At 40.3% G+C, this 27822-nt stretch overlaps 1 protein-coding gene across 7 annotated transcripts in view; it reads right to left on the bottom strand.

Annotated features, from left to right (window-relative positions):
- NPHP1 (nephrocystin 1) overlaps window positions 1–27822 on the bottom strand; it is a 58816-nt gene that overhangs the window by 19015 nt on the left and 11979 nt on the right. For 6 of the 7 annotated variants that reach the window (XR_012800962.1, XM_075596367.1, XM_075596364.1 and 3 more), the window contains 11 exons: window positions 27480–27577; window positions 26589–26640; window positions 25414–25501; window positions 24377–24471; window positions 17210–17338; window positions 15816–15890; window positions 14310–14420; window positions 12813–12895; window positions 9920–9996; window positions 7730–7829; window positions 6384–6496 (listed from right to left, as the gene is read on the bottom strand). Coding sequence is in view for 6 of the 7 variants with exons in the window: in XM_075596367.1 (XP_075452482.1) it covers window positions 6384–6496; window positions 7730–7829; window positions 9920–9996; window positions 12813–12895; window positions 14310–14420; window positions 15816–15890; window positions 17210–17338; window positions 24377–24471; window positions 25414–25501; window positions 26589–26640; window positions 27480–27577 (1021 nt within the window). In the remaining variant the exon portion in view is untranslated. The remainder of the gene's footprint in view (window positions 1–6383; window positions 6497–7729; window positions 7830–9919; window positions 9997–12812; window positions 12896–14309; window positions 14421–15815; window positions 15891–17209; window positions 17339–24376; window positions 24472–25413; window positions 25502–26588; window positions 26641–27479; window positions 27578–27822) is intronic. The other variant, XM_075596366.1, reaches the window with a different exon arrangement.

The following is a 27822-nucleotide window of genomic DNA, read 5'->3' as shown; positions in this document are numbered from 1 at the left end:
GAACACATTTGCATGACCTGTTTATACAGTCCTAAAAACCTGTTTATTAAGCTAATCATGACCTTCAATTTAATAGCTGTGGAATCATATCCTTAATAGATTATACTGATACACCTGGAACTAATTTGCAATGTACTGGTAGTGCTTTGCCTCTTAGTATGACTGGCTGCACATCTGCTTTTATTTTACACAATAGGTACTTTGAAACATCCGATGAGTAAACTGGGTGCATACCTACTCATCTGCATCACAGCATGAAACTGCTGAGAGACTAGTAAATTAAACCCTGCTCACCTCATGCAGTGCAGAATTACTGCAATACAAGTGGTTTAGTTTCAACACCCATGGTTGGGGAGGGTTAAGCAATGTAACTTAATTTCTGGAAGCGGTGTGCAAAAAGTATTCCCCACATAATATACTGTACTGCAAATTAATTGCCACCATTTTAAACAGAATAAAGTAATAACTTGGCCCCATTTTTGTCCAATCTATTTATGAGATATTTTCTTTTAGTGGTTAGATCACGTTAGAGCGCACTTTCCTTGTGTGCGGGCTGTGGATCAGCTCCTGAGAGCTTTGTGGAGTTGATTTCACATACAGATGTAGCAACACTTACTGTCCTTGTGGCCGCAGAAAAAAAATAACTTAACGCCTAATATTCCAGAAATGGAATGAAACGGCGGTGGTGACGAAATAGCCACGGTCAAGTCCCACCGCGACTAAGCAGCTGCTGCTAACTTGCGGCAGCTAAATGGCCGCTGTGAATTGCAAAGCAGCCAGCAATAGTGCAAGCTCTGTGCAGGCACTAGTTCTGCTTTCCTTGAATGTGTAGATGTACAGATTTAGCAACACTTGCTGTCCTCGTTCCTGCGATTGTCACTGTTCCGGTGCGGCTGCACTTCTCACGGCCCCGAGAACAGTATACGGTTGCCCGGAAGGATTAACACTGTGGGGATCCATGCTTTTGAATTGGAACCCGCAACTTTAATCCGTTGCTTAACCTTTCAGATGAGCTGTGCAGCCGTGTACCCCGCAACGCAGATACGATGCAGGGCTGTATTTCCTTTTCCTGGATGATGTAGATGCCCTTATATAGGTCTCTACATCATGAGGGGTAGGCAATATGGCCATATATGGCCATATATGGCCATATTTGGTCATCTACATCACCATCATCATCAATGGGGAAAGGACACGTTACACTGTCCAGCACCCTTGATAATGTAGATGTCCAAATATGGCCATATAGCATCCCCCTCATGATGTATCGTATTCTCTCCCTGCAGGTGGCCCAAAAGGATTTATGCTGGGGTTCCCATTCAGAAGCATGGAACCCTGCAGCGTCAATCCTCCTGGCCAGCTTACTGCTCTCAGGGCTGGAGAAGTGTAGTCACAGAGCGTCCACACCAGAACAGTCAAAATCGCCGCACCGAAAACAGTGTCTTGCTAAATCTGTTCATCTACACATATGATGAAAGCAGAGCTAGTGTCTGCATAGAGCTTACACAATTGCCAGCTCTTTTGCTCTGCACAGATCAGAATGGGACAATTCGCCGCAGCACCAGTCAGCAGCAGCCGTTTAGTATTAAAGTATTATATTTTAGGAATATTTACAGCAGCAGTTTCGCCACCGTCGCCATTTCATTCCATTTCCGGAATATATAGGGTTAGGATTTCTTGAAACAAGGAATTTATTCAGGTAGAAGCCGGAATATTAGGGGTTAGGATTTCTGTGAGGAGTCCCCCTGCATAACCCCAGCTCAAATGCGGCAGCACTGGGTCCCTGCATTACCCCGGCTCGGATGTGGCCGCACTGGATCCCTGCATTACCCCCGGCTCGGATATGGTATCACTGGGTCCCTGTATTACCCCCGGCTCGGATGTGGAATCACTGGGTCCCTGCATTACCCCGGCTCGGATGTGGTATCACTGGGTCCCTGCATTACCCCGGCTCGGAGGTGGTATCACTGGGTCCCGGCATTACCCCCGGCTCGGATGTGGTATCACTGGGTCCCTGCATTACCCCTGCTCGGATGTGGCAGCACTAGGTCCCTGCATTACCCCGGCTCGGATGTGGCAGCACTGGGTCCCGGCATTACCCCGGCTCGGATGTGGCAGCACTGGGTCCCTGCATTACCCCCGGCTCGGATGTGGTAGCACTGGGTCCCTGCATTACCCCGGCTCGGATGTGGTAGCACAAAGTCCCTGCATTAGCCGCGGCTCCCCAGACTTCCTCATCATTGTAGCGGAAAAAAGACAAGGCGGTCATCTTTCCAGCGGCTAATGCTCAGCATGGCGGCAGTGAACTATCCCTGGAACCGCACAGATGGAGTAGCTTCATCAAATAATGTATTTTTGTAAGCAGAGCGAAAAGTGTTACTTTCCATAGTAACCAGAACTGAGCTTACGAACTAAGCGGTATGTTTGGAGGCATACAGACACAGAAGTAGTAGTATTAGTGCATTATTAAAAGTGCAGACAGGGATGTCAAGGGCATCTGAAGGTCAGTAGAGGAGTAGAAAATGCAGTGAGCTGCTTCTTTTAAGAGATGATTTTTCAGCAGGTTTGAAGGTGCTTGACGAATATTGAGTGGATGAGCCTTCCATAAGTGAAAAAAAGGTTTAAGACGGAAAAGGACGGTAGAGTTAAAAGGTGCAAAGATGAGACAACCTTGGGTTGAGCGTAAGAGGCGAGTAAGGGTGTAACGATAGATCAGAGTATATTCCAAGCTTAGCCCGAGATTTGCAAGACCAAAGGATGACTGCCTCTGAACAGCTTCAGTTGCACTATTAATAAGATAATGCAACAAACAGAACTTTACACAATCTCCATAAAACACAAAGACGTTTTAGGGAAGAGGTCCAGGTATCCCTCTAATAGTGAGCACACCAAGTAATAATCATAAAGTGTTTAGATTAGTGAAGGTGTTCATAACGTAACATTTAATGTGTTAAATTAAAATAAAGCAACTAAAACTTGAAGCAGGGGAGGAATAAAGGCTCAGCTGATCGGATAGGGTAGTCAGATAACTAGTACAAATCCGAGTGAGTAAAAAGATGGTTTGTCGTGCTTCCAAACGCAGTATAGAGCTCAGTAGGCCAATATTCCTCTCATACATATTGCTTAATGCTACAATATATAATATACCTCCAAATTGTTTGAACCCCCAGTTCTCCCTCCATAAGAGAGGTTTGGAGAGCTTTTTGCGGGTGCAGTAATGTTAGGACTTGCAGAAAAGAGGGGGTACCGTGGCGTGGTTTACAAGTTTAAAATGCTTTAGCCAAAGAATTTAATTCAATGACCCCACATATAAAAAGAAAAACAGATACGTATTTAACTATATACACGTAATTTGTCATATTGGATGTAGCACTGAGGCTTTTTGTCTTTTGTTATTTTACATGTGCCTCACATTCAAACATGGCTCTGGGGGTGTAAGGGTGGGTGCTGGAGTTATATTTGTTCTCAATAATCTTAGAGAATAAGGATCTATAAGACTTGAATTGGCAATTATGGGCTATGACTTTTATGCAAGACAATCGCACAATTAATTAACTGTGCCAGTACAGGCTACACCCTCTACTCCTCCCCTCACCAACAATACTCTAGAATAGATTTGATATCAATTAGCCTAAACCTGATTACATCTATTAAAGCATCAGAGATAGAAACACAACGTAGTCTCACCACGCCCCTGTGATACTTAAGATCTCTGGACTAGGACAGAAAATATCAAGGACTTTGTGTGATTAAATGACAGGCTACTGTGGATGCCCGATATCAGAGGAGACATTCAGAGAGCATTGACGGGATTCTTCCTTTTAAATAACTTGGAAGAAGTCTCCTAAACTACCATATGGCAGGATCATAAAGCCTTAATTAGGTGACAACTAATAAAAATAGCGTCACACAGATCCGGATAGAGCTTCGGAGCTGCCTTCTAGAACTAACAGAAAAGGCTGTGCTGGACACAACAATTATATTACCACAAAGGGAATAAAGCGGATAGTATGCTGGCCAGGAAGCCATGTAACAATATGAAAAGTGAATGTAACTACTCTATAAATACTAAAGGGGGCACATGAACTCAGGGGATATAGGCAACGAGTTCAGGCAGTACTACTCGCAACTCTACAATGTTCAAGGTGGGGACACAAATCAACACAATTGAGAGGCCCGAGTAACCCAATACTTGGATAATTGCCAGGTACTAGTCCTGGATAGAAAAAATGCAGACACACTAGAGCAACCAATCACTGATGAGGAGATTGCTCAAGTTATCGAGAACTTTAAAAAAATCTAAAGCTCCCCAATTTGTATTATAAAAAATAGGCCCGAACCATAACAATACACCTGTTAAAACTTTTAATGGATTGCTTAAAGGGACACAGTCACCCCAAGAAACGCTGTCCGCCACAATTTCAGTGATACCAAAGGAAGGGAAAGACCCCTCCCGTTGCCAGAGTTATAGGCCAATTTCGCCGATTATCTCAGATGTAAAAATGTTCGCAAAATCATAACCACAAGACTGAACGCAGTGTTAGGATCATTGATCCACCCAGGTCAGGTCAGGCGAGTTTTGTCTCCCAGAGGCAGGCTGCTGATACTGTACGCAGGAAAGCGGATATTAGTCACAATTGTAATGCACACTGTACCCCCTCAGTTATTTTGAGCCTTGATGCTGGTAAGGCCTTCGACAAGGTTAGCTGGCCTTTTATGTTTCAAGTACATCAAAGAGCAGGACTAGGCCCTAACTTTTTAGCAGGCATTCAAGCTCTTTATAGCTTCCTCACGGCAACGGTGAGGGCATCAGGATTTCTCTCTAAACCATTCATAATAATAAATTAAACACGACCGGGATGCCCGATCTCAGCACTTCTGTTTGCTTTGGTAATAGAAACATTGGCATCCACAATTAGACTAAATAACAGAATTAAAGCACCAACGATAAGAGTAGTTGGAAAAACACAGGTATAGTCATATACAGTACAAAGATGTTTTTAAGGGAACAGTGATTAAATAGTTTCAAGACTTTCACAAACAATAGTATCTCCCATACAAGCTTTTCTATCAATATCTTCAATTAAGAAAAACATGAGAGCAGACCGCTATTAATATTTCAATCACTTTATTGTGACGCCAAAAAACAACAAAGGGACGGTGTCTCTGTTTTATAGCCAACTTCTCGAGGAAGAAGGCGGGGAATCAAATAGGCTTGTGACACAGTGGGACAAGGACATTGGAGGAGAGATAGAGAAGACTGAGAGGATATATTTGAAAGAACAGATAAGTCCTCTATTAATTCTACAGTAAAGGAAATAAACTTAAAAGTCCTTCATAGGTGACACCTCATTCCCCATAAACTCAATCTTATGTCTGTGACTCACACACCAGACTGCTAGAGATGGTGTGGAAATAGAGGCACATGCCTGCATGTTTGGTGGATTTGCCCCAAGATATAAGTCCTTTGGAAAAAGGTTAATAAGGGGTGTCGCAGACATAGACATTCCACTGGAACCTTGGGTATACCTACTATTTTGACCCATCAAAACTTTAGACAGACTAATATTAGATATACTATTGTCAACAAAATGTGTTACAGAAAGAAACTGGCAACAAAATGAGCACCCTCTTTCCACCCCCCCCCCCCCCCCACCCGAAACTGGTTGAAAACAAAATCTGGGACACTATGTTGATAGAAAAGCTAACGAGTATGCTCAAAGATACCCACTCGCACTTCTTCAAAGTTAGGGAACCATGGGCAGTCCGCATCAACGGGAGATTGAACTCGGGAGTAACGCCCCAAAACAGGCTATTTTTACTTAACTAAAACTGCGCAGGGATAGAGATACCAGTATAACTGGAAGAGTGAAGAAAGTAACCCACATTATCGACACAAGAAAACAACTGATGTATGATCAGGAGTGATGCTGTGTGATTTAAAGAACCCTGAATGTACCTGCAAACGTGTACTCCTCCTCCCCTTTTTTCTTTTTGTACCCCTCCCCCCAGCCCAAATTCCCAAAACCTTTCTGATGTTAATCTTGAAAAAAAAAAAAAAAAGTGGGGAAAAGAAAAAAGAAAAGATACATTGGAGTGGATTAAAATAGGAGGATTCAATTAATAATTTTTTCTGAGATGTCACTGTGTTTATATATTTATATATGCAACCAATACATTGGAATACTTTTTTGCAGATGCAAATAACGCCATAATGATGCAAGGCACCTTCATAGATTGACGTACGGAACAATACATTAAAATGATATCCTAATACTGTACCTATTTGTAACCGTTGATAAAAATGGCCATACTTGCCACTTTATTTATTTTTTACTCAAATCAACTCCCATTAGCCCAGCACACCATCATCAAAAAAGTACCTGTGTTCTGCATGCTTATTCTTTCTTTCAGAAGGACATCGCCAAGGATTTGCCGATAGAACATCAACAAAGGAATGTAGCACATGCTGCCAACCATTGTTTCTGGGAGCATGCTGTTAAACAGAGAGAATCCCAAATTACTTCACTTGTAAAGAGTTTATAGATAATCTCTTAGGAATCGAATGACAAAAAAGAAACTTTCATACCAACTCTTCAAGCATTTAAACTTGAAAATCTAAAATTAAAAGCATTCTAAAATGATTTAGCGCTGGAGAGGGAAAATTTACACTGAAGTGGTTAAAATGGTTTTGCTGGTTTGAAACAGGGGAAAGGAGATTTTGAGTTCAAGATCGTTTCCGTGTGACCCTTATCAAAGATGGCTTATGCCTTTGTAATGTGCTGTTTATACCGGAAAATATCCAGCGTTTTGCAGACTGGCCCACAGCATACAGATGTAGCGCAAACCTTACCGTTTGCTTTGCCGCAATTACATCACTGCAGCAGTCGCAGCCTGGAAGGATTAATGCTGTGGGTGGTCGCATTCACAAGCATGGACCCCCGCCCTCCTCCCCCCCCAACAGCACGATTGCGGCAGACACTATCCCCACGGCGCTGGGGACAGCAAGTCTTATTATATATGTATATCAAATTCAGTGTTGATATTTTTATGCACAAATTGTAACAAATATCGCTGTCCCAAACGTTGGCACATATTGAAAATAAGTATTACTTCTCTGTATACTTTTACATTCCTGAATTTAAAGTTAAATAATTCCCAAAAGTACCTCATGTTAGATATTTTATAAACGTTGCTCACTTTGATTTTTGATTTTTTTTGGCAGCGTACTAACTTTAGACCATATCTACTAAGCAGTCGCACTTCATAAGATACCTTTCCAGTGCTGGGAGACACCTTACAGCCCTTTCACCTGAATAGGCATCAATGTGTCTTCCAGTGCTAGAAGGTATTTTATGGAAAAGCACAGCTTAGTAAATATGGCCCTAAGTCCTTGTCATCTTAAAATTACCCCCCTACAAAGCCTCAGATTTATTTCTGTATTAATACCACTAAATCCTGTCACCTATTCCACCACTGGCCAAGTAATGCTCTGTAGCCCAGTCTACCCCGTATGCTTACTTGATAACTTTCATTCTCACTTTTAGCATGATGTTTTGGCTCAATATCAATGTAACTCTTTGGGCGATTAGGACAAATTCCTAAGTTTTAAAGAAAAACACACACAGAGTAGGGGAAAATGTACTTTGCTAACCCGGGAACTTCATGGCCTGGATTTAAATTGATCATGTGAATAGTGGATATTCTAGTAATTATAGACTAGACTTACTTCAGCATTTCTCTTCTCCTTGAGCTTGAAGATCTTAGTTTCACTAAAAGTCGAGGTTGCCTTCTCTGGGTCATCATCTGGTGAAAAACGCCAGTGTTCGCTTAAAAAACAAAACAAAAAAAAAAGGGCCTATTGTGAACTTATTCATTATTCACTAAAGTAGTTGTTTATCTTTTAACAGAAATAAAGCAGCATGTTGTGTTTGTGACCTTGAGATGATGCAGTTAATCCCTTCTGCTTGGCTCATACCACCAATTACAGACCATCCTTTCTCAGTCATCACTCATTTAGAGTCAGGCATAGTATGAAAAAAAGCGCCGGTTACACACAAAAAAAAAACCAATGGTAAATGCTGCGTTATCAATTATGTAAACACAATCCTCACAGTGTAGATCAAGGAGTTTTTTATTTTATTTTTAATATCAGATGCTGTATTATTCAATAGAGGACCCTTTTCTTTTCTTATATCTTAGTATAATGTTTCATAGGATCTAGCCATATCCGGCCATCACCCAATTTTGCTTTTACACTGGTGTTATGAATGTGCCTTCTCGGGTCCACCAGTATGCATTCTACTATTTAAGCATGGACATAAATTAGCAACTTATGATACAGTATAGTATGTCTACATGAAGTATACAATACATTGTCGTAGGCCACAAGAAGTTATAATGTTGCAGCTCCAATTGATCTACAGTGTAAGGCCTCGGCCATGGTTCTGGCGGGCGGGCGGAGGGGCGCTGAGGCTCAGGGAAAGCGGGTGCTTTCCCTGGCCTTAGACAGCGCCTTAGACAGTGTCGGGGGGGTGTTGGCGGGCGGGCCAGTGACGTCATGGAGCTGGTTCGCCCTCATTGGGTGAACCGCTCACGTGACCGGCCCTGCGCTCCGGCAAGTGCTTGATTTTAAAATTTCACTAAGACCTACGCTTCCGCACGCTTGCGGAAGCGTAGGCGAGCCCCTACTAAAGCCGCTCTCATTGTGGCTGTAGGGGCTCACTGGTAAGTACTGTACCAGCGCGCCTCAGTTACGCGCTGACCATGCCCGAGGCCTAACTCTCCAGTTCAGATCGGACATAAAGCAGTAATTGTTCATGGTTTCTGCTGTAGACATTATATAATGTATCTGCAGTCACGATAAAGCTATATGCATAAGCTACTGGTCTAGGTTATGCGAGTCCACGCATACTTATAACAATGAGCAGTTTATATGGGACTGATTTAGACTCTGATCGCTGTCTGCACGGCATTGAGAAGGAAAATGTTCCGTTTATGTTGGATGTCATTGAATGAAATGTTTATATATGCAAATACCGAAATCATTTAATATACACGTAGAAACAAATCAGAGTTTGCTACCGACGCTGCTTTCATTTGTCATTATGTTCAGTTTTTCACTGATTACTGTACGTCAATCACCGGTGCAAGGGAGGTGCCTAGGGGAGGGATCACAGGAAGTGATGTCACTCTGGGGCACTAGGTGAGAGGAGCTTGTGGGGAGGGATTTCGGCAGGCATTTTGTTCACACACTATATATTTGTATTAATGCATCCAAAATATTAATATATTAAATTAAGTTTTATTCCTCAAGACTGGTGTGCAGTCCTCTTTGAAGAATGACTATGCAGAAGAAGTTGCTGCAAGGACTGACCACCCAGCTATTTCATACAATGTAAGGTGTGCATTTCCAATCCATTTCCATCTACTTTTGCCATTTAACTTCAGGAAAACCCTGTAAAACACTACTGTACAATCCATTACAAACTCCTCCCAAAGAAAATGGCTACATTTTTGTGGCAGTTATGTACCCAAAAACAACATATTATGAATCTATTTTGATACGTTTTATGACCTGAAGTATCTTAAACATGTAAAAAAAAAAAACGAATTCAATTTAGTCAGTTCTTTCTGCTTTCTATCCGAAAATCACAGAATGCAACCGCACAATCTATTGAACCGATACAATGACATGTATATGTGCGTGTAATATATATATTTGATCATAACAGGTAATCAGCCTCTCCCACTTCACATGTACTGGCCCTATGTATAAAAAAAGCTGAATACATAATTTATATATCCTGCATAATAATGTATTGTAATAATGTGTTCTGGAAACTGTTCAGGTGGCAAGGAGGTCTTTCTGCCTGTTTGGGTTAACTTGAAATGTAATTTTTTGAACTCAATTTTTTACCTCGTCTTGATATAGATGGATCTACTTCAACCCCTCGCTCATAAGGTGTGCCGCCATTCAATGCCAGCTCGTATGTCCTATAACATAACAATATACAAGACACACGTCATTTCAAAAGCAAAATAAATCATTTACTTTATATCACATTCTTGCAAAAGTGTTGCACTTTAAAGGTTGCTACAGTCCAAAGATATTGTTAGGAGATAAATGCACCATTACAAATTCTTTACTTTGATACTCTTTCAAACTAATTATTTTTATAAAAACATTTTGCTAGGGATATATTCATTTTGACTATTAAGTTCCAATGTCTCATCTGAAAATGCATTCTTTTTTTTTAATGTAGCTATGGTTAATAAGTATTGCAGTTACTTCTTGTAGTAAATATTATTTATATATATATATATATATATATATATATATATATATATATATATATATATATATATATATATATATATATATATAATCTCTAGACAGGAAATCCCATCCTACATATGATGAATATTGATGACGTGATATTTTTTGTAACACACAAGCAAGGTATGAGAACATGAGACATTTAAAGAATATAAACTGGAGTAGATATCCAGAATAGCATTTCTTTAACAATCTGAGCAAGTGAATTACTGCAGAACCAGAAAGGAAGGCCCCGTTCACTCAAATATAAACTCCAGTCATTATTGAAAAAGGCCGATTTTCATTGTCATTATACAAATAACGATAGTTGCATTTAAACTGACTAGTCACTACTGAACGTTCCCTTGCTTTTAGGGATACAAAACAGAGCACATAACCAAACTGGGTTGATTAGAATATAAAGCGGTCCTAACCTTTACCCAGAAAAAGTGACTACTTGGCTCATACAAGAAGTGTTCATTGTTTTAAAGGAGCAATCCAAACCAGCAAATTTTTTTTTTTTTTTGAATTTTTTGCCCATTTCCCTATCTGCTGTAAAACCTCAGACCCTATTTGAGCCTTGGGTTTCTTTCCTATTTCAAATAGCCTTATGTCTATCCCATTCATTTTTCATTCCCTTACTGTACTAGCCCCTAGCTCCTCTGTTGGGAGCCTATTCCATAAATCCACCACCCTTGCCATGTAGACGTACTTCCTGACATTTCCTTGAGCCCATCACACTCTGGCTTCAGGGCATGACCTTTTGTCTATCTGAAATATGCCTCCTTCCTGTACTTTGTTGAAACGCTTTATGTATTTGAAAGTTTCTATCATATATCTTACCCTCTCGTCTAAGCTGTACATATTAAGATCCTTCAGTATTTCCTAAAAAGTTTTATAATGTAGACCAGGGATGTTCAACGCCAGTCCTCAACACCCCCATCCCCCCCCCCCAAGGTCTTCAGGATATCCCTGCTTCAGCACAGGTGGCTCAGTCCCTGCTTCAGCACAGGTGGCTCAATCAGAGGTTCAGTCATTGACTGAGCCTCAGATTGAGCCACCTGTGCTGAAATTGGATGTCCTTAAAACCTGACCTGTTGGGGGGTTTGACGACTGGAGTTGAGCACCCCTGATGTAGACCATGCTCACTTTTAGTACCCCTTTTTGCACACTCTCTAAACTATGTATGTCATTCGGTGATATAGTCTCCAGAACTTCTCTTTTTCAGCTGCTAAACTCTCTATTCAACCTAGCATCCTGCAGCCTCACTCTATTACTTTGTTCCACTGCTTGTCTACTTTTAAGTCTACTAAAATAATGACGCTCAGGTCCCTGGGAGGGGAACCTGTACATTATAGTACCATTAATACGGTGTCCTGCCTTTGGATTTTTGGGACCCGTGTTCATTATTTTGCACTTTTTTAGCATTAAATTGTAGTTTCCACAGTCTTGACCATTCCTCTAATCTACCTAAAATAATGAATATATTTTTCCCCCCACCCTTTGGAGAGAGTCAATCCTGTTGCAGATCTTTGTGTCATCTGCATAAAGGCATACTGTACTTTCCCTTTAACACCATTTGTAATGTTATTACTAAAGGTATTAAAGAGCACTGGTCTCAGCATAGATCGCTGATGTACTCCACTGGTCATCTTCTCCACCTCTGAATGTACTCCATTCACCACAACTCTGCCCATATCCTTCATCAAATATCCTTTCTATTTAATCACCTTAGAATCCAATCCCAAGCATTGAAACTTGTCGCAGTCTTCTATGTGGGACAGTGTCAAAGGCCTCACTAAAATCCAGATAAACTACATCTACTGCTCCCCCCTCATCTATTACCAGAGTCCTCCAGTGGGGGGGGGGGGAAATCAATTAGGTATGTTGGACGCAATCTCCCCCCCAATAAATCCATTTTGCCTTGGACCTTGTAAGTTGCTGGACTTCATATATTTATCAATTTGTTCCTTCAACAGTGTTGCCAATGATTTACCCATTACTGATGTCAGGCCCACTGGCCTGTGGTTATCTGCCTCTACCCTACATCTACTGTTGTCTTATCAACTAACTATAGCTGTTAAGAGTGACTGCTTAAAAAGTTCAGTTAATGGTGTTGTCAACATTCCCCTAAGCGCTTCTAATATGTTTGGATGTATCCGTCTGGCCCCATTGACTCTATTTTCAGTTTTGAAAGTTCCATTCAGAATTTCTCCATAGTAAATAGACGTATATCTACTTCCTTTCCATTTCCATTCTCCCTTCACCTTCTGTCTCCCTCAACATGACCATCCTCTCCTGTCTTTAGCCTTTACAATTTCTCCCTTGGTTTTTCCACTACTCAAACTACATTATACTTGCAGGATGCAAGGAAACCTCCATCTTACGTGATACTATGCACTGCTTTTATGGTCCCTCCAGCACTGGAGGTATTATCTCAAACACTAAACTAGATGTGATGATTTCCCACAAAAAGACAAAACAATGATCTTACTTAGAAGGAATTGGAACTCCATTGACATCAAAAAGTTTTAAAAATGACCAGCCACAGCTTAACTCTCCCCTCTCACCTGTGGACTGAACATAAAAAGAAAACAGAGACAAGATATTCAGGAAACAATAAATAATGTGTGTGTGTGTGTGTGTGTGTGTGTGTGTGTGTGTGTGTGTGTGTGTGTGTGTGTGTGTGTGTGTGTGTGTGTGTGTGTGTGTGTGTGTGTGTGTGTATAATTATTAATGCTATACACTGTACTGTACATATACTGAAACCAATAAATCACCTCTCTATTTATTGTTAAAGCATGGCCACAATCAAGATTAAAGGATGTATCTTATCACAATATGATAAAATGGCAAAATGTCTATTCATGGATTTCCTTTGTGGATCATAAGAGCACTTACACTGCATAATTAATGTGTCGAAAATGTGTAACTATACTACACTTTCATAGTGATATTACCACATTGGTAAGATTTAAGAAAAGCATTGAGTAAGATATGAGTGTTTCTATATTATCCTAATATACAGTAGTTTGCTGCATTGTATTTTATAAACACTGACATTTATACATCACTATCTCCACGGACATTCTCCTTAGCGGAAAAGTGCATACATGTAAGCTACAGTATCTGTTACAGTACATTTTGGCTGTAAGCTACAATTCTATTCTGTCATTTGTTCTCAGAGGTTACAAAGAGTAAAAAAAATAATATTAAACCATAGTTGGAAAGGCAGAGCCGGAAACATTTTTAAATCTTTTAAATTGTTTCTTGGTATATGACACTCTGGATCTTCTGAAAGGCTGATATAATGTTGCTATTAGGATAACAGACCAAAAGGTTGGCTACAGTTTTTAGGCCATATGGTTCTGGAAAGCTTAACCTAAGAGTAAGTCGCCTACAGTAACTCTTGAATGACATGTAAACAGGTAATATGTTATCCCAATAGGATACTGGTAATCACTGAGGTAAGGACAAATTCATATACGAACAAAGGACACACTTGGGTATTGAAAAACAAAATCTCCTGAAGCATTAAAGGAGCAATACCTCCTACTTTAGCCCCATTTATTTAGAGGGTGGGAACCAGTGGGTGCCCTGAGCCAAACACCACTATTTGCAACCATTTGCACATACTGTACCAGTGAAGTTACTGTCTCTACATCTCATTCAGGGAAAACACAATGGCTATTAAATCTCTGGCCTATAGCAGGCTGAAACATGATTGTTACGCCTTCCTATTGTATGGCCATTTAAATCCCATTTAAAAACCCTGAAGTAATACCGGTAACTTCACCAGTATGTATCTGGGTAACAGGGGTTCCCTGGAGCTGAAAATAGTGCGGTTCAGCTCTGGAGGGTAGATTGCTCTTTTAATTCCTTATACTTTTTTTTTTAAAGATAATTCTCTCTAATTGAAATCATTTTTTTCTTTGATACACCTGGAGCCATGTTTTTGCCTTGATACAATGGCTAGTCTTCATTTACTTACATTACGGACGTAGGTAACGCCTAGTTCAAACAGTATCCCGATTTCTGGAGATTGGCTGCTAGACCTGACAAAACAATCCCCATCCAGTAGGCTGGGAAGGATTCCTGTTACCTAAAGGAGCAAATCACAACACTACAGCTGAAAATATGCAGAAATGACTGTGTGCATACTGTCCACTTTCACAGAATTTGGCGTCACTGCTATCTGCTCGTCTTGTATAAAGGAAATACTTATTTGTGACTACTACCCAATTCATACTTCCAGCAGAAAATCTTTCATAATTACATAGTAGATTTACTGTGTTTGATTTGTAAAACGGTGCACTCTGAATGAGTAACAGAGACTTGACAATGCCATTTTACATTCCAACTCAACTGTATGTTTTACTCACTGAGACTAGCAGGTAATACAGGGCTGTGCACCACCTTCTCTCGTTGGGATCAATTTGCTGTTTACCTTTGGCTGGAAGCACGCCCTTAAGAACCAGCTGAGTCAGTGAGTACCATTTATATTCCTGCACCCTGGTCACATTTACTGCACACTCCAAGTAGTTTCTCCTATACGTGCGTTGGTGAAAGGTTTAGAACAGCTTTACAGGCTAAAACTTTCCCCATTAACCACAATACCACTTGGAGTTCAGCCCTCAATGTGGCATCTACTAAAATCGTGAGAGTGTGAGTTCTTATACAAGTTATGTACATGATCAAGTGGGTTGCATATATCTGTTTAATCACTATCAAGCATTCTTATGACTGACTCCAACATTAAGGACTTGATGAGATACAGACAATTTGCCTTTGCCATACTTTGTCGCACTGTTTTTTGGATCACCAAGTCCAGTTTCTCCTAGCAGGTAATACAATGGCATGTTTATATTAAAAAAAAAAACACATTAGAATTCTGTTTTGAACTTTGAGACAACAGCGTGGGAGTATTTTTCAAAGACACAAAAAATACTATGCCCCTTTATATAGCTGAAGCAGACGTTATTATCACCGTTAATGCGATGAGCGCTTTATTTTAATGAAGTACTTTTGAAAAGTGGGTAAGGAGAGAACACACGTTATTTGACGCGTTATTTTAAGCGTGTTAACAAAAGTAATAACGTCTGCTACATCTGTAGTTCAACTTTAACAGCCCCAAAAAGCATCTGCATTGTGATTTATGAATGATGACAAATACTGTAGTTAACCGTTTATAACAAATTATTAAAAGAACATTAAAAACACTGGAGATCTCCTTGAGGAATGGACCTTTTGTAGTTTTCCATAGCAGATGAACAAGGCAGCAGTATTTTGGATGTGGTATAGAGCGATAACAAAACAAGCAGTAGTTTGGATACAGAGCAATGAGTTGCGTAACAAATATTTGCAGAGCAAAGCATTGTAGGCCTATGAAGCTGTAATTGGTGGAAAGATGAGAGCAGCACTCCCAAGAGTAGGGCGGAAAGCAGCACTCCCAAGCAATGCATTGCCCAGCAATTGAACACACATGCATTTTACTCACCCTTGGAGAAAATGACCAAGTTTTGGAACTGTTGGGTAGCCATGTAGCCCTGACTGTGTGAATGTTGCTTAACACCTGAAAAGAAATGCACGTTAAGTCACAGTTTATACCGGGTTATATGATTGTACAGTAATGCATTATTTTTACTTAATATGTGATTACATTTGCTGTCAGCTGCTGTAAGTATATGTCCAAGCAAAGTCAATGGACTTTTTTGCTCCTGAGTTTTGAATCTATTGAGAACAAGCAATGCACAGCTATGCCATGAGATCATTAAACTGTCACTTTGTAGGCAGACACTGCATATTTGCCATTTTTTTTAAATCATTTTAGGGGGGTAGCCACATTACATTTGAGATAATTTTTACAGACAGAAGGAAGTGGAGCTTTCCAACTACTCCTGCAATGCAAAATGCCTGTTGTAGCCCTTACATTGTGCTTGTCCCTTCCCAATACATCATATGGGAGTATAGACATACTAAACATCGCTAATACAACACAGACAGTGATACACTATGCTTGTTCAAAAGCTTCCTTACACAGGCAAGATTTTTGCGTGTCAAATACCTGAGCAACAGCGAAAGCTAGAAAGGTTTGCAAATAGCTCAAAGCAACTGTAGGAGGATAAGTTTGTTCATGCATCTTTTAAAAAATAAATGTGAAACAGTTGAGTTTAAATTATGATGGTGCAAAAAGAAATCATATATATATGCACCGTTTTAAAGTAAAAACCCTTTTGTGCTTTATTCATTGTAACACCGCCGGAAGACACACACACACACACACACACCTGTGGAACACAAAGCACTCACAGGCTCTACAGGCCAGTTAACTAATTCACGAGTGCTCCTCCACTGCGCGCATGGTGTTGTGTGTGGGTGTGTGGGTGTGTTATGTGTATATGAAGAACAGCAGCAAGCACTCATGGCTTAAATAAGTGATTTGATATTTATATAAAAAGTGATTGGCGTTTCAGTCAGCAACAGGAACAGAGAAAGGTCCCTGTTGTGGACCGAAACATCAATCAATTTATGAATAAATGTCAAATCACTTTTTTGAAGACCTGAGAGTGCTTACTGCTTTTTTTTATTTTTTATTATTATTATTATTATCTTTACAACCAACCCCTGAATCGGAGCACTAAATTATATGGCAATATAATTGTGTGATCCAGGTGACATTATTGTTTATTTTTTATAATAACGGACATGAGAATAAACGGATATGCCAAGTATTATGTAGGCAACTATTTCAGCTTCCTTTATGAAAACCTTAATACATATAGGCAGATCAGAAGAACAATCAAATGTACTTATTGTATGTTGAAAGCATCTTTCCTAACGTGTGGATGTACTGCAGCATACAGTACATGGGAAGTAAACAAACGTATTCACCTTGACGCCATCAAACAGGCACAGTCGTACATGTCTGCTGAGGATTTGAATGCTTGCCCCTGGTAGAGGTATCATTTTACAGCTCCATAGTGACACAATCAACGAAGTACGGGTGGGTAGAGCTTGAATCTAAAGACAAGAAGCAATGATTAACCCAACATGTTGCCTATGATGGGAATGCTTACATCTCTTAAAGGCAATTTGTTCTTACACAGAACATCAAAGTGTTTGGATGCCACTGACCACAGGCTATGTTGGTGGCGAGTACTTTACCATGTAAAAAGATGGCAAATTTCAAAAGTTACTAAAAGAAGATACTGGACAACACATCAACTTTTAAAGGCAGGATGATCAATTTCAAATACTTGCAAGAAATCCCAGGGCGCAGTATCACCCACTCTAAGGCCCCATACTAAAGTTGTAATTTTTTAGATTGAAATAAGTCACGCGTTAGAACCAGATCCTGACGTTTTTATATTGATGTTATGCAAACTCCAGACTATCTCAACATCCTCAAACAGTGCAGCAAGTGTGGAAAAAAATGATAACCCCAAGAATGGAAAACTGAATACCAAGGATAAATAACTCATTCACTGAATGTGGCGGACCTTGTAAAACATGTCATTCAGAAAAAGCAATATCTCTCATTTGCAATAATATTGGGAGTCCCTTTTTTTAAGAATATTACAGATACTAAATTATCCATTTAAAAAAAAAATATTTATTTTAATTTTATACCTTTCCATTTTTCCTATTTCCTCCAGCACTAATCTTTAAGATCTCTCAAGATTTAGTTAGCAAGTTCCAAACTACCACAATAATTAAAATATGTTCTTCTGTATAATTGCATTCGTATGGAAAACTTCATATTTCAACACAGAACCACTGATTTATTTGTGACAATTATTGAAGATAACTTTAGTTATGTATTATTTTTGACTTACTTCCATGTATGTTCTTGAAATAATAAAGTTTTAGCATTTTACCGCCATAATAATTGTAATAATAATATTAGGAAAGATGGAAGTAGAAAAAAAATGGGATAATTAGCTAAATGTTAATTCAGCTTCTTTGATTGCCTGCAACAGTCACTTGGTTGATCCTCCTTTCTAGATCAGTCAGAGCAGAAACAGAAACTCCCTGACTATATAAAGTAGCTCTGCCTTCTCCCTGACTTCTCCAGGTTTGACCTGAGGTATAACAAAATACATACCAAAACACACACGCAAAAAGGAAGGAAGATACTGCCATTTACATCCTCCAACGACAACCATATCACGTTGGCAAACCAGGCTATTAATGACCAGGCATCTTATTTCCCTCATTTCCGACAGGCAAGGAATATGTATATAGGATTGTTAGAATGCTACCAAATAGATAAATACCTCCTGCTTCTGGAAACACGTTCCTAGCTGCACAACAGTTCTGGCCTAAATAATTTGCCTGACTGTTACTTTTTCCTACAGGGTGAAGGGACTTGATTCCTGAAAGATTACGCACTGACCAAATAATTGCTTTGTTTCTTCCACCATATTCATTCCCCCTCCCGATATACTTAAGGCCGCGATTATAGTGCAGGCGCGCGCGCAACAGAGCGCAAGGAGTCGAGCGCGCCTGTCACCCAAGCGATCCGTGGCCACCACACTGGTTCGCCCTTATTGGCTCAAACACTCAGCTGACGCGGCTGTCGTGCAAAAAAAAAAAACTAAATTATTTGACTCCTCCAAATCTTGCCGCACCGTCGCGCACACTATGGCCGGCCTGATAGTGGTGCTGTATTTTGTTGGTGCCGCATGCGCCATCGTGCGCACAATGGCGGCAGCCTAAGACAAAACAGTCATGCTGTACCCAAACAAAAATGCAAAAATGTTGCTATTAGCAATTGATCTTGAAGATGAAACTTCCTGAAATATTGCAATTTATTCTCATTGCCAAAACATTTGCAAGATGAGACCTCATGTGCATTCCTCGTACGCATTACACAGAACGAGATTGTATTCAGACACCTCATTTGCCTCCATGAGAAATATTAACTATTACAGATCTTGCAACAGATGTCTTTTAATATGATTTTCTCTCTCATCGCCTTAGAAAATGCAATACTGTACCCAGTCTTAAAAATCGAACACATGTCTTATAGGAGGAAAAAAAGAATGTGTCGGGGGGGGGGGGGGAAACATGCTCAAATAGGTATCTTAATCTATCGACATGAAAAAAGTCACCTGGTTCTATGGCATTTCAGACCAATCTGAGGGAACCCAAATTTTACCTGTTCTAGAGCAACAAATTCACTTGTGCAATGTCTAGAAAAGCTTAAAACCCTTCAGAAGATGACTTCTTCAGAAATATTTTTGAACAGATGCCTTTTCCTTTCTGGGCGTACCTTTTCTACCTACATAACAGGTAACTACTTCCTAATACCAGAAGTTTCCAATTCTGTTTTTCAAAGGTCACAGTTCTTCTGCATTCTTTCAGGTTAGAAAAGTTCCGAAGAAGTTTTTGGAGGAAAGATGACTAAGCCTAAACGCATAGCCAGATCACTTTCTGATTTACCAAAGCCTCTAATGTTCTCTGAATCCTACAGCAAAATTAGGCAATTCTTCCACTAAAGAGTTGTCGGCATCCACCCACCCCCTCGCATACAGCTCCCCCCTCGCTTCTTCCACTAACAGGCCCACCAAACATGTTCCTTGGTGGACCCTACATACGTAATCCGACACTAAAGACCACTGACCTTCATTGATTGGTTATCTTGTGTAGAATGCATATTTGATTCTTTTCCTCAAAGATTTTTAAAAAAACGAGCTAAACCAACCATTGTCATTACTGTATCTAGTATAACCTCTTCCATATCTACAGGATTGTCAAAAAAATGTTTCCTGGAAAAAACCTGGTACAAAACAGACTTCATTTACCCACATAACTTCACAATTAAATATTCTCAGAAAAAAATATAGTATCCCCCCCCCTCAAAGGGAAGTAACTTATTCTTGAACTGCAAATAACTTATTTTCAGACTATGAATCAGCAGCACCTGATCTCAAATATTGGGAGATCTTAAACTGCTAATTAAATCGTGGCTGCTAAAATCATGGCCCTTTTGTGGATGTCCTGACATATCCATGGCTAGCACCTAGGTCAGGTCCTGGAGGTGGGGGAAAGTCATCTCCCCTCCAAGTTCTGACCCTCCAAATCCGCAGTGCAGTGTTGGACGTAGCTCTATTCCACACTTGCTGATTAGATTGTAAGTTCTTCTGGGCAGGGACTCCTTTCTCCCAATGTTACATTTATGTCTTGATGCACATATCTTTTCTGTAATACTCCCTGTATTGTAAGGTTTGCAAAAATTGAAAAGAGCTACCTACCTGGTTGGTGCTATAAAAAGAGATATATACATGCAGACATACTGCACAATGTAGTTGATTGCCCTTTGCCTTCCTGCCAGCAACCTTAGGGCCGCGTCCAGGGTGAAGCTGAGCGCGCTTGCCCGCTCATGCGACCCGCGATCAAATTCATGATCGCAATGAGTCTGTGCAGCATGAGCGCTCAGCGCTCAGCTGCATGCAGAGACAAAAACATTTGATTCTACCGCGTCAAGTGAGCGGTTCGCCCAATGAGGGCGAACCAACTCCGTGACGTTATGGCTGCGCCCCATCGACACGCGCCCCCCCTCCCCCCACGTATGCAACTAGCTGGCCAGGAATCGCCAGGGCGCTCGGTTGCACCCTGGACGATGCCTAATAGAGTTGGTCTCTTTATTAACTCATGAATATCTTTGTCACAAGAAACAGAGCGCTGAATACTGAGGTTATGGAAATGTGTAGCTGATGCATCAGTTTTTAATGACACTACACTTCTATCCAATGGATTCCTTTCAGAAGTTCCACCTGCTGCTGAATGATATAACAAGTTAACTTTGAAACTGGTACACCTTCGAAGGTTAATTCCAAAATGTTGCATCCTCATAAGTGAAGTAATACATCCTTAAATGGCATCTTGAATTAACCCATTACTTGGCAAGAATCTCCATAATTTCCTTGCGTGCATGAGAAGTACGATGTTTCTTCTGTGTACCCTCAAATGTGAAGTCCTAAAGGGAAACAAGATGATTCACTTCACATCCATGATTACTATAGCAACACTGATAGATTTGTTCAATGTTTCCATTAAATCTGTACTGAAAGCTCCATTTTTAAATTAGCCTCTTGTTCTGACGAATAAGCAATCTCTTGCTCTCACTCCTCAGGGGAAATACCTTCCAAATCCAAACTTGCCTGTTATCTTGATCTCTTCTCAGATTGCAGAGACTTAATATCCAACCTTCGTAGCAATGGTATCAGGCATAGCCACCTTTATCCGCTTGATGAAATCTGAATTTTGCTCAAGTGGTTGCAATTGCCTTAAAGGCACACATTCTTCTAAAAAATATATCTTTTTTTTTAAGTATTAGGTAGTATCATCATTCTTATGATGGGTTCATAGTTGTCCCAGCGGTTGAATTATGTTCAGATTAATTCATTGTATTATAAGCACCGAGTTCTCAAGAGTGACAAAAAGGAAGTATAAAATGAAAGGGAATTCAAAAATTTTTAAAAAAAGGAAGAAAATAGAGGTGAAATATAACAAAAAAAAAAAAAGACAACAGCAGAATTAGCGAGTCGCTGAAAAACAATAGCAGCTTCCTCTAATGAAGAATGCCCTAATGGAGCACACCCTGGGCTATGTAACACAGAACATTTATTGCATACTATTAAAATGAGGTAAACACAGTAGAATAATAAAATAACATGATTGCGATGACAAACAGTGCTGCTCAGATTAAACATAAGGTAAGAACGACAGAGCAATCGGGTCTCTAATAGAGACCCCAGAAATGGTTGTTAAATGCCAAAGGCAAGAACCCCCCTCTTTTTTCCCCATTGTTTTAGGGGGGGGGGTTCTTTTATTGGCTGCATCAATCAAATCAATGTGAGCGCTAGTTGCTAGTGTTTGAGCTGTCATTCATGTACATAGAGATAGAGTTAGTGCTGCAGACGAATATGATCCCAAATATACGGCTGTAATAGCTGCTAATTGCAAAGATCTCTGTCTGCATCTAAAATCTTAGGTAGGCAGAGATGAATAGCGCTAACTCAAAGTGCTAGATGCTAAATTATAGAACCGACTGTAATATCCCTCACTAACTGGCAAAACAAAGCCGACAGATTGCTGGCGCTACTTCTTTCTACTTCCTGAATCACCGAGTCATGACGCCCTACACGTTTTCCTTCACGCGGGAACTTTATCAGGGGAGGAGAAACAAAAGAGCATGTGGGATGCGTTGAGGTGTTTTTGCTAATGTGTTGTTTCCCCTGCCCTCTTCCATGCTGGCTACCCTGACGAATTTGCATTGTACCGGGCTAAAAAAAAACCTAGGCGATACCTAGATTGCAGCAAAAGCATATGCCAGAAATACACCCTTGCCCAACATTAGCTACCAAGACTGAAATCCAATTTTCCATCGACATTGGGATGGTCCTCCCATCTTGTTCCTCCAGAACAGTATGATACAAAAAGCCTAGGGAGAGGGCAATCTGCCTTCAGGATTGTGAAGAATGCTCTGCAAGGTAAGTGTGAACAACAAGCTTAGCCTAAGCCAGGGGTGCGCATATTTTTTTCCCTGCTCCCCCTTCTCCTCCCCCCCCCCCCGTGATCTGCAGGTACCTCTTTCTGGTGTGGGGGGCGTGGCCAAGATGGGTTGGGTGGGCGCGGCGATGACGGGGGGAGTGGCAATCATGGGGGGGAGGCGCGGCCATGACGGGGGGCCGTCCCTCTCCCCCATGCCACTCTGCCTCCCCCCATACAGTCGTTCTCCCCCGTGCCACTCTGTGTCCCCCCCATACAATACACAAATCCTTCCGTAGCAGGGGAAATATCCTGCAGTGAAGGAATGAACCACCTGACTCGTGCATGCTTTGCTGGTTAGTACCTGAATATACATAGTGAGTGACCGGATAAGTAGCTCGAATAGACTAATTTTAATTAACTGAATCAAAGAGAGATTCTTATGAAGGTCTCCCTTCTACAAAAGAAGTGTAACAAAATCATCTGATGTATCCCATTGGATAACATGAGGGGTTTTCAAGTCATTGGCAACAGTATAGCACAAGTTTTACAGAGAGACATTTAACGCCATCTAATCCTTTCATTGCTGGAGAAACAAATACATTGTATATTGTTGTCAAAATACACAGTTCCAAACTCTCTCCACCCATCAGTCTTTCTGATTGGCTCCCTGGCGCACCATGTGACACGTCGCCGCACGGGAACACAATCTTGTTGTATCCCCTGCTGGCTGACGCGTCACAGTATGCAGTGAGCCAGGAATCGAGACGTCAACGGGGACAGCTAGGGAGGAGGTAAGGGGCTGGTCAGAGGCGCGCACGCGGTCACGCGCCGCCGGCTGCAGCGGGGGCCTAACCTAGCCGTGCAGGTTCTAAGGTTACCCTCTCATTAGCACAGGTGGCCCAATCATTGTGACTGGACCACCTGTGCTCAAGCCGAGACATACTTAAAACCTGCACTGTTCGTGGTCCTTGAGAACTGGAGTTTGGATCCTCTGGACTACAGAAAAATAAAAGAGGAGCCTGGAGTGAACAGAGGAATAGAGGAGCTCTGGGGAAAAAAAACAGAAGAAAAAGAAAAGCTGAAATAATTTAGCAAACCTGGAAAGAACTGAGCAATCTTCGGAGAACAAAGGAACCCAAAAAACCGAGGAACCCTAAGAGACCAGCGAAAAGAGAACAAAGGAACCCAGAAAAGAACAGAAGAACCTTGAAGAGAACATATGAATGGAGAAATCTAGAGATAATCTAGACTAGAGAAAAAGAGAAATATAGAGTAATTAAACAATGGGAAGTAATAGAAAATGGACAGACAGTGGTGAATGGTGTTAAGTAAAACAAAGATATTTATTTATAAGAAGTGTTAAAAATGTAATTTATTGCATTAAACGTTTTGTACTTTTTATAGATACAGTAACTGATAACAAACAAAAGAAAGTAACAAAAAATATCAAATCTGTTTGGGTCTTAATGCAGTTTTTAAAAAACATGATAAATGTACCATATGCAATTTAACCTAAACAAACATTCATGTAAACCCTACAAAAACCCATCTTCTACTTACACCACCTTTCTCTGGGTCCCATATCAGATCCTTAAAAGCCAGCTGTGAAGGGGTAAGCTTTGGTTGGAGGTAGATACTTGCTCTATATTGTTTACCTATGAGAAAAGAAAAGACATTTTGGTTCAATTTTTGGCCTGGGACGCGCCACAACTATATTCCAATTGTTTCATTTCCTCTCGCTGCTCATATTCTGACCGATGGCCACATCTACTTAGTGCTAAGCGATATTACACCACAAGACACCTTTCATTGCCTAGTAAATATAGCACATGACAGTTCATTCAGGTGAATGTGCTGTAAGTTCTCTTCTGACCCAGCAGGTTTTTTGTATGGAGTATACAGCATGGAAGCTATCATATGGAGAAAATATGGCCCTTTATTCCGTTGTGCACTTGAGCCTATGAGCAATCAAATATTGCACACAGCTGGGATACAGAAGGGGTTAAAGAAAGATGTTTACAACTCAATCCTGCAATTTCTATCTATTTCACTGTCAGTCTTCTATCCGCTTTGTTGTTTTGTTTTTTTGATTCCTTAAATTCTCCATCCATTTTGTACCAGATGACAACTTGATGATACAACAGCAACAATACTGTACATCAGTGACTGCCACACAATGTTGCCCATTTTCCCCAGTACATACAAGAAAGGATGACGCTTCCATATAAATGCAACGGAAGCAGCTGTCACTTGTGTTTTTCACATCAAAACGGGTCTGTTTTAGGAATCTGTACTCATCTAGCGCACATCAAATACATTTATTTTTTAAATCAACTTTTTCAATTTGTTTTATTTTATTTTTCAAATCACTTGCTACCAATGACTATCCTATTCATAAATAAATGAAGTACATTCACGTGTTTGTTAATGTATTTGTCACTCTTAAAACCCAATATGCATGGTGGTCCTCAAGGAGAGGGTCCAGTAAGCTGTGTCCCTGGATGTTCTCAACATTGAGCAAAGCGGAGTACGTAATGTTCGAGAGAAATCTGCAGTGATAAACAGAGCCTCCTTGGTAATGATTGAAGCGTTCTTACCTAGCTCCAAAAGCTGTGCCAGCGTAGAAGGCCGGAACCCTGCAGGTATTGTGCCCAGGGTGGTCAAAGCATCAGTTGCCCTCATCTGCTAAAAATGGTGCTTTTATTAACATACTATAAGCCACTGTGCAGCAAAAGCCACATGCTGCATCTCAACCCCTTCTGCTAACAATGGGGCCGGCAACAAATAACAAAGTAAGTGTTGCTTTTCCTTCTGAAGCTGAAGGGAATAAAGCGGATTTTCAGGCTCAGGGGAAAGTTGTGGAAGACAGTTTATAACAAGCGTGACTGCTGTAATTATCGATATTTCACACTTCCTGCCTCTAGGGCTACAGAAAATAAATATCTAGAGAAAATCTCATAAAAGTATGGGTAGCAGGGCACGCTTAGCTTCCACATTCCATGTTAACTGATCATTTGATTCATTTGAAGTGGCTCTGTTACACATGTGAAAAAAAAAGTCTTCAGGTGACAAAATTCTGTAACAATTCATTTATCCATCATCTGTAACTGAGGAGCTTCCAATGAACATGATGATCAGTTAACATGGAAACGTGTAGTGTGTAGAGTGGGATTTTCGATAGATATACAGACATACCACTTAAGTGCACAAATTATATTCCTGACTCTCCTTTACACAATATTATTTTCTACTAGAGAGAAAAAAATCAAAAGTAGTTTTTAAAACACTCTTTAACTTAGTGGGTAAAAACCTTTTATTGTGCATAACGCCATATAACCCATTCAAGAGGAGTCCAAAAAACATTGAACAGTTTTTGGGGGCGAGTTACATGTCAGGTCTAACAATGTGTTTTGGGCGTTTAGAGCATTTGGGGGCATATTTAGTAAGCAGTACTATTTCCAGCACCGGAAGACACCTTACCGCCCAATCTAGTGAATGGGACATAAATGGAAGAGCACAAAATATGGGCCTTAATGCTGCTTTTAAACCTTGACAATGATTGAGGCTGCAATATAAATAAATCAATCTCCCTGTTTGTTAGTGAATCTCATTGCCCTAAATGATTTCGTGTCAATAAAGCAGAGTAGGCATTATTGATTGATGATAGTAGAAGTAGATGTACTGTATTCATCTTAAACATCAGCACAAAATGGTTTTCAATTCAAACATATTCATTTAACTAAACCGATAACTCAAATGGAGTTCTGCTTACCTCTTGAGTCTTCTTAGCAGAGCTTAACTGAGAAATAGAATCTGTTGCAGAGCTATTGTTAAAACAAAAATGGTATTAGAACAAATTGTAGCAAGACCTACATTCCCTAACATTCCCTACTGTATGTTACACAATACTTCTTCATCACTAGGAAAAAAAGGGAATGAACATCTTACAATATCTCACAAAGAGCCTGGCCATGAATTTGGTGACTTTAGCTTACATGGCACAAGTCATCAGGTGGTGGTATTTCAGTGGTATGGTGAGAAGACCCCTGTCAAGTTTTTAATGATTGTAATCATAAATATGACATGTCCAGTTATGAGTCTTCTAGAAAAGCCTAATAATATCACTAGTATGGATACACCAATATGACACAACAATCCTAAAATGTAGTGGAAGAAATGATGCCCATCATAAAAAATGATCTGCACTATTGCACTTTAATGAAAAACCTCTTAAGATCTTTCTGTTCTTAAATGAAAAATGCTACCTCAATCATCCCAACATTGTCTTGCATGTTCTCTGGTTGTGCCATCTTATTAACTCACATTGCTTTATTTCTCTGCGTGCACAGCACAGTTGTTGCCAAACTGCGGGGCCTGCCATTTGGATATCCCCCAATTAATGACGACACCAATATTTAGGAAAGCAGGAAAAGCCCTGACCTCAATCATGACCACAAAGACTGACTGCTATAGGAGAGATTACAGAATTTGTCTGAGACAGACTTTGACATAGACAGACTAAGCAATCTTCTTGAATGACTGTAGTAGGTGTGTGCGTGCATAATTTGAATTCCCCTGTCTAACAAACATGAAGGTAAAACTGGAAAAAAAAACTGTTTAAACAACCATACTGTACATCTTTAAATACCCTGAATCAGAATACCTCTGCTTAGTGATCTCTTTCTCATCAGCGGTCTCTTCCCCATCATCTTCGCTTTCCTCCTCGCTGGGGTCTGGACTTTGTTCGCCTCTTTTGTAGGCCTGTCAGTAATAATGCAAAATAAAGCTACAACAAACTACGCATTGAGATCCAGATTTACCGTTTTACTGCCAGTAGGCGGGCCCTTCTGGCAGGGAAAGATTTCAAGACAATCTGGATAGTTTGGTTTTCAGTTCAAATGTTTCATGGTGACTCGCAATATCCATACTGCGGTCACCTGTCAATGTTATCAGTTCTGTGGTTTATTTATTTATTTATTTTAGTTCGACTTCATAAAAAACAAAAC

Source organism: Ascaphus truei, chromosome 4 (genome assembly GCF_040206685.1).
Source record: "Ascaphus truei isolate aAscTru1 chromosome 4, aAscTru1.hap1, whole genome shotgun sequence".
Lineage (NCBI taxonomy): Eukaryota > Metazoa > Chordata > Amphibia > Anura > Ascaphidae > Ascaphus > Ascaphus truei.
The sequence above is the reverse complement of the archived record's forward strand: the minus strand, read 5'-3'. Positions and strand labels throughout refer to the sequence as shown.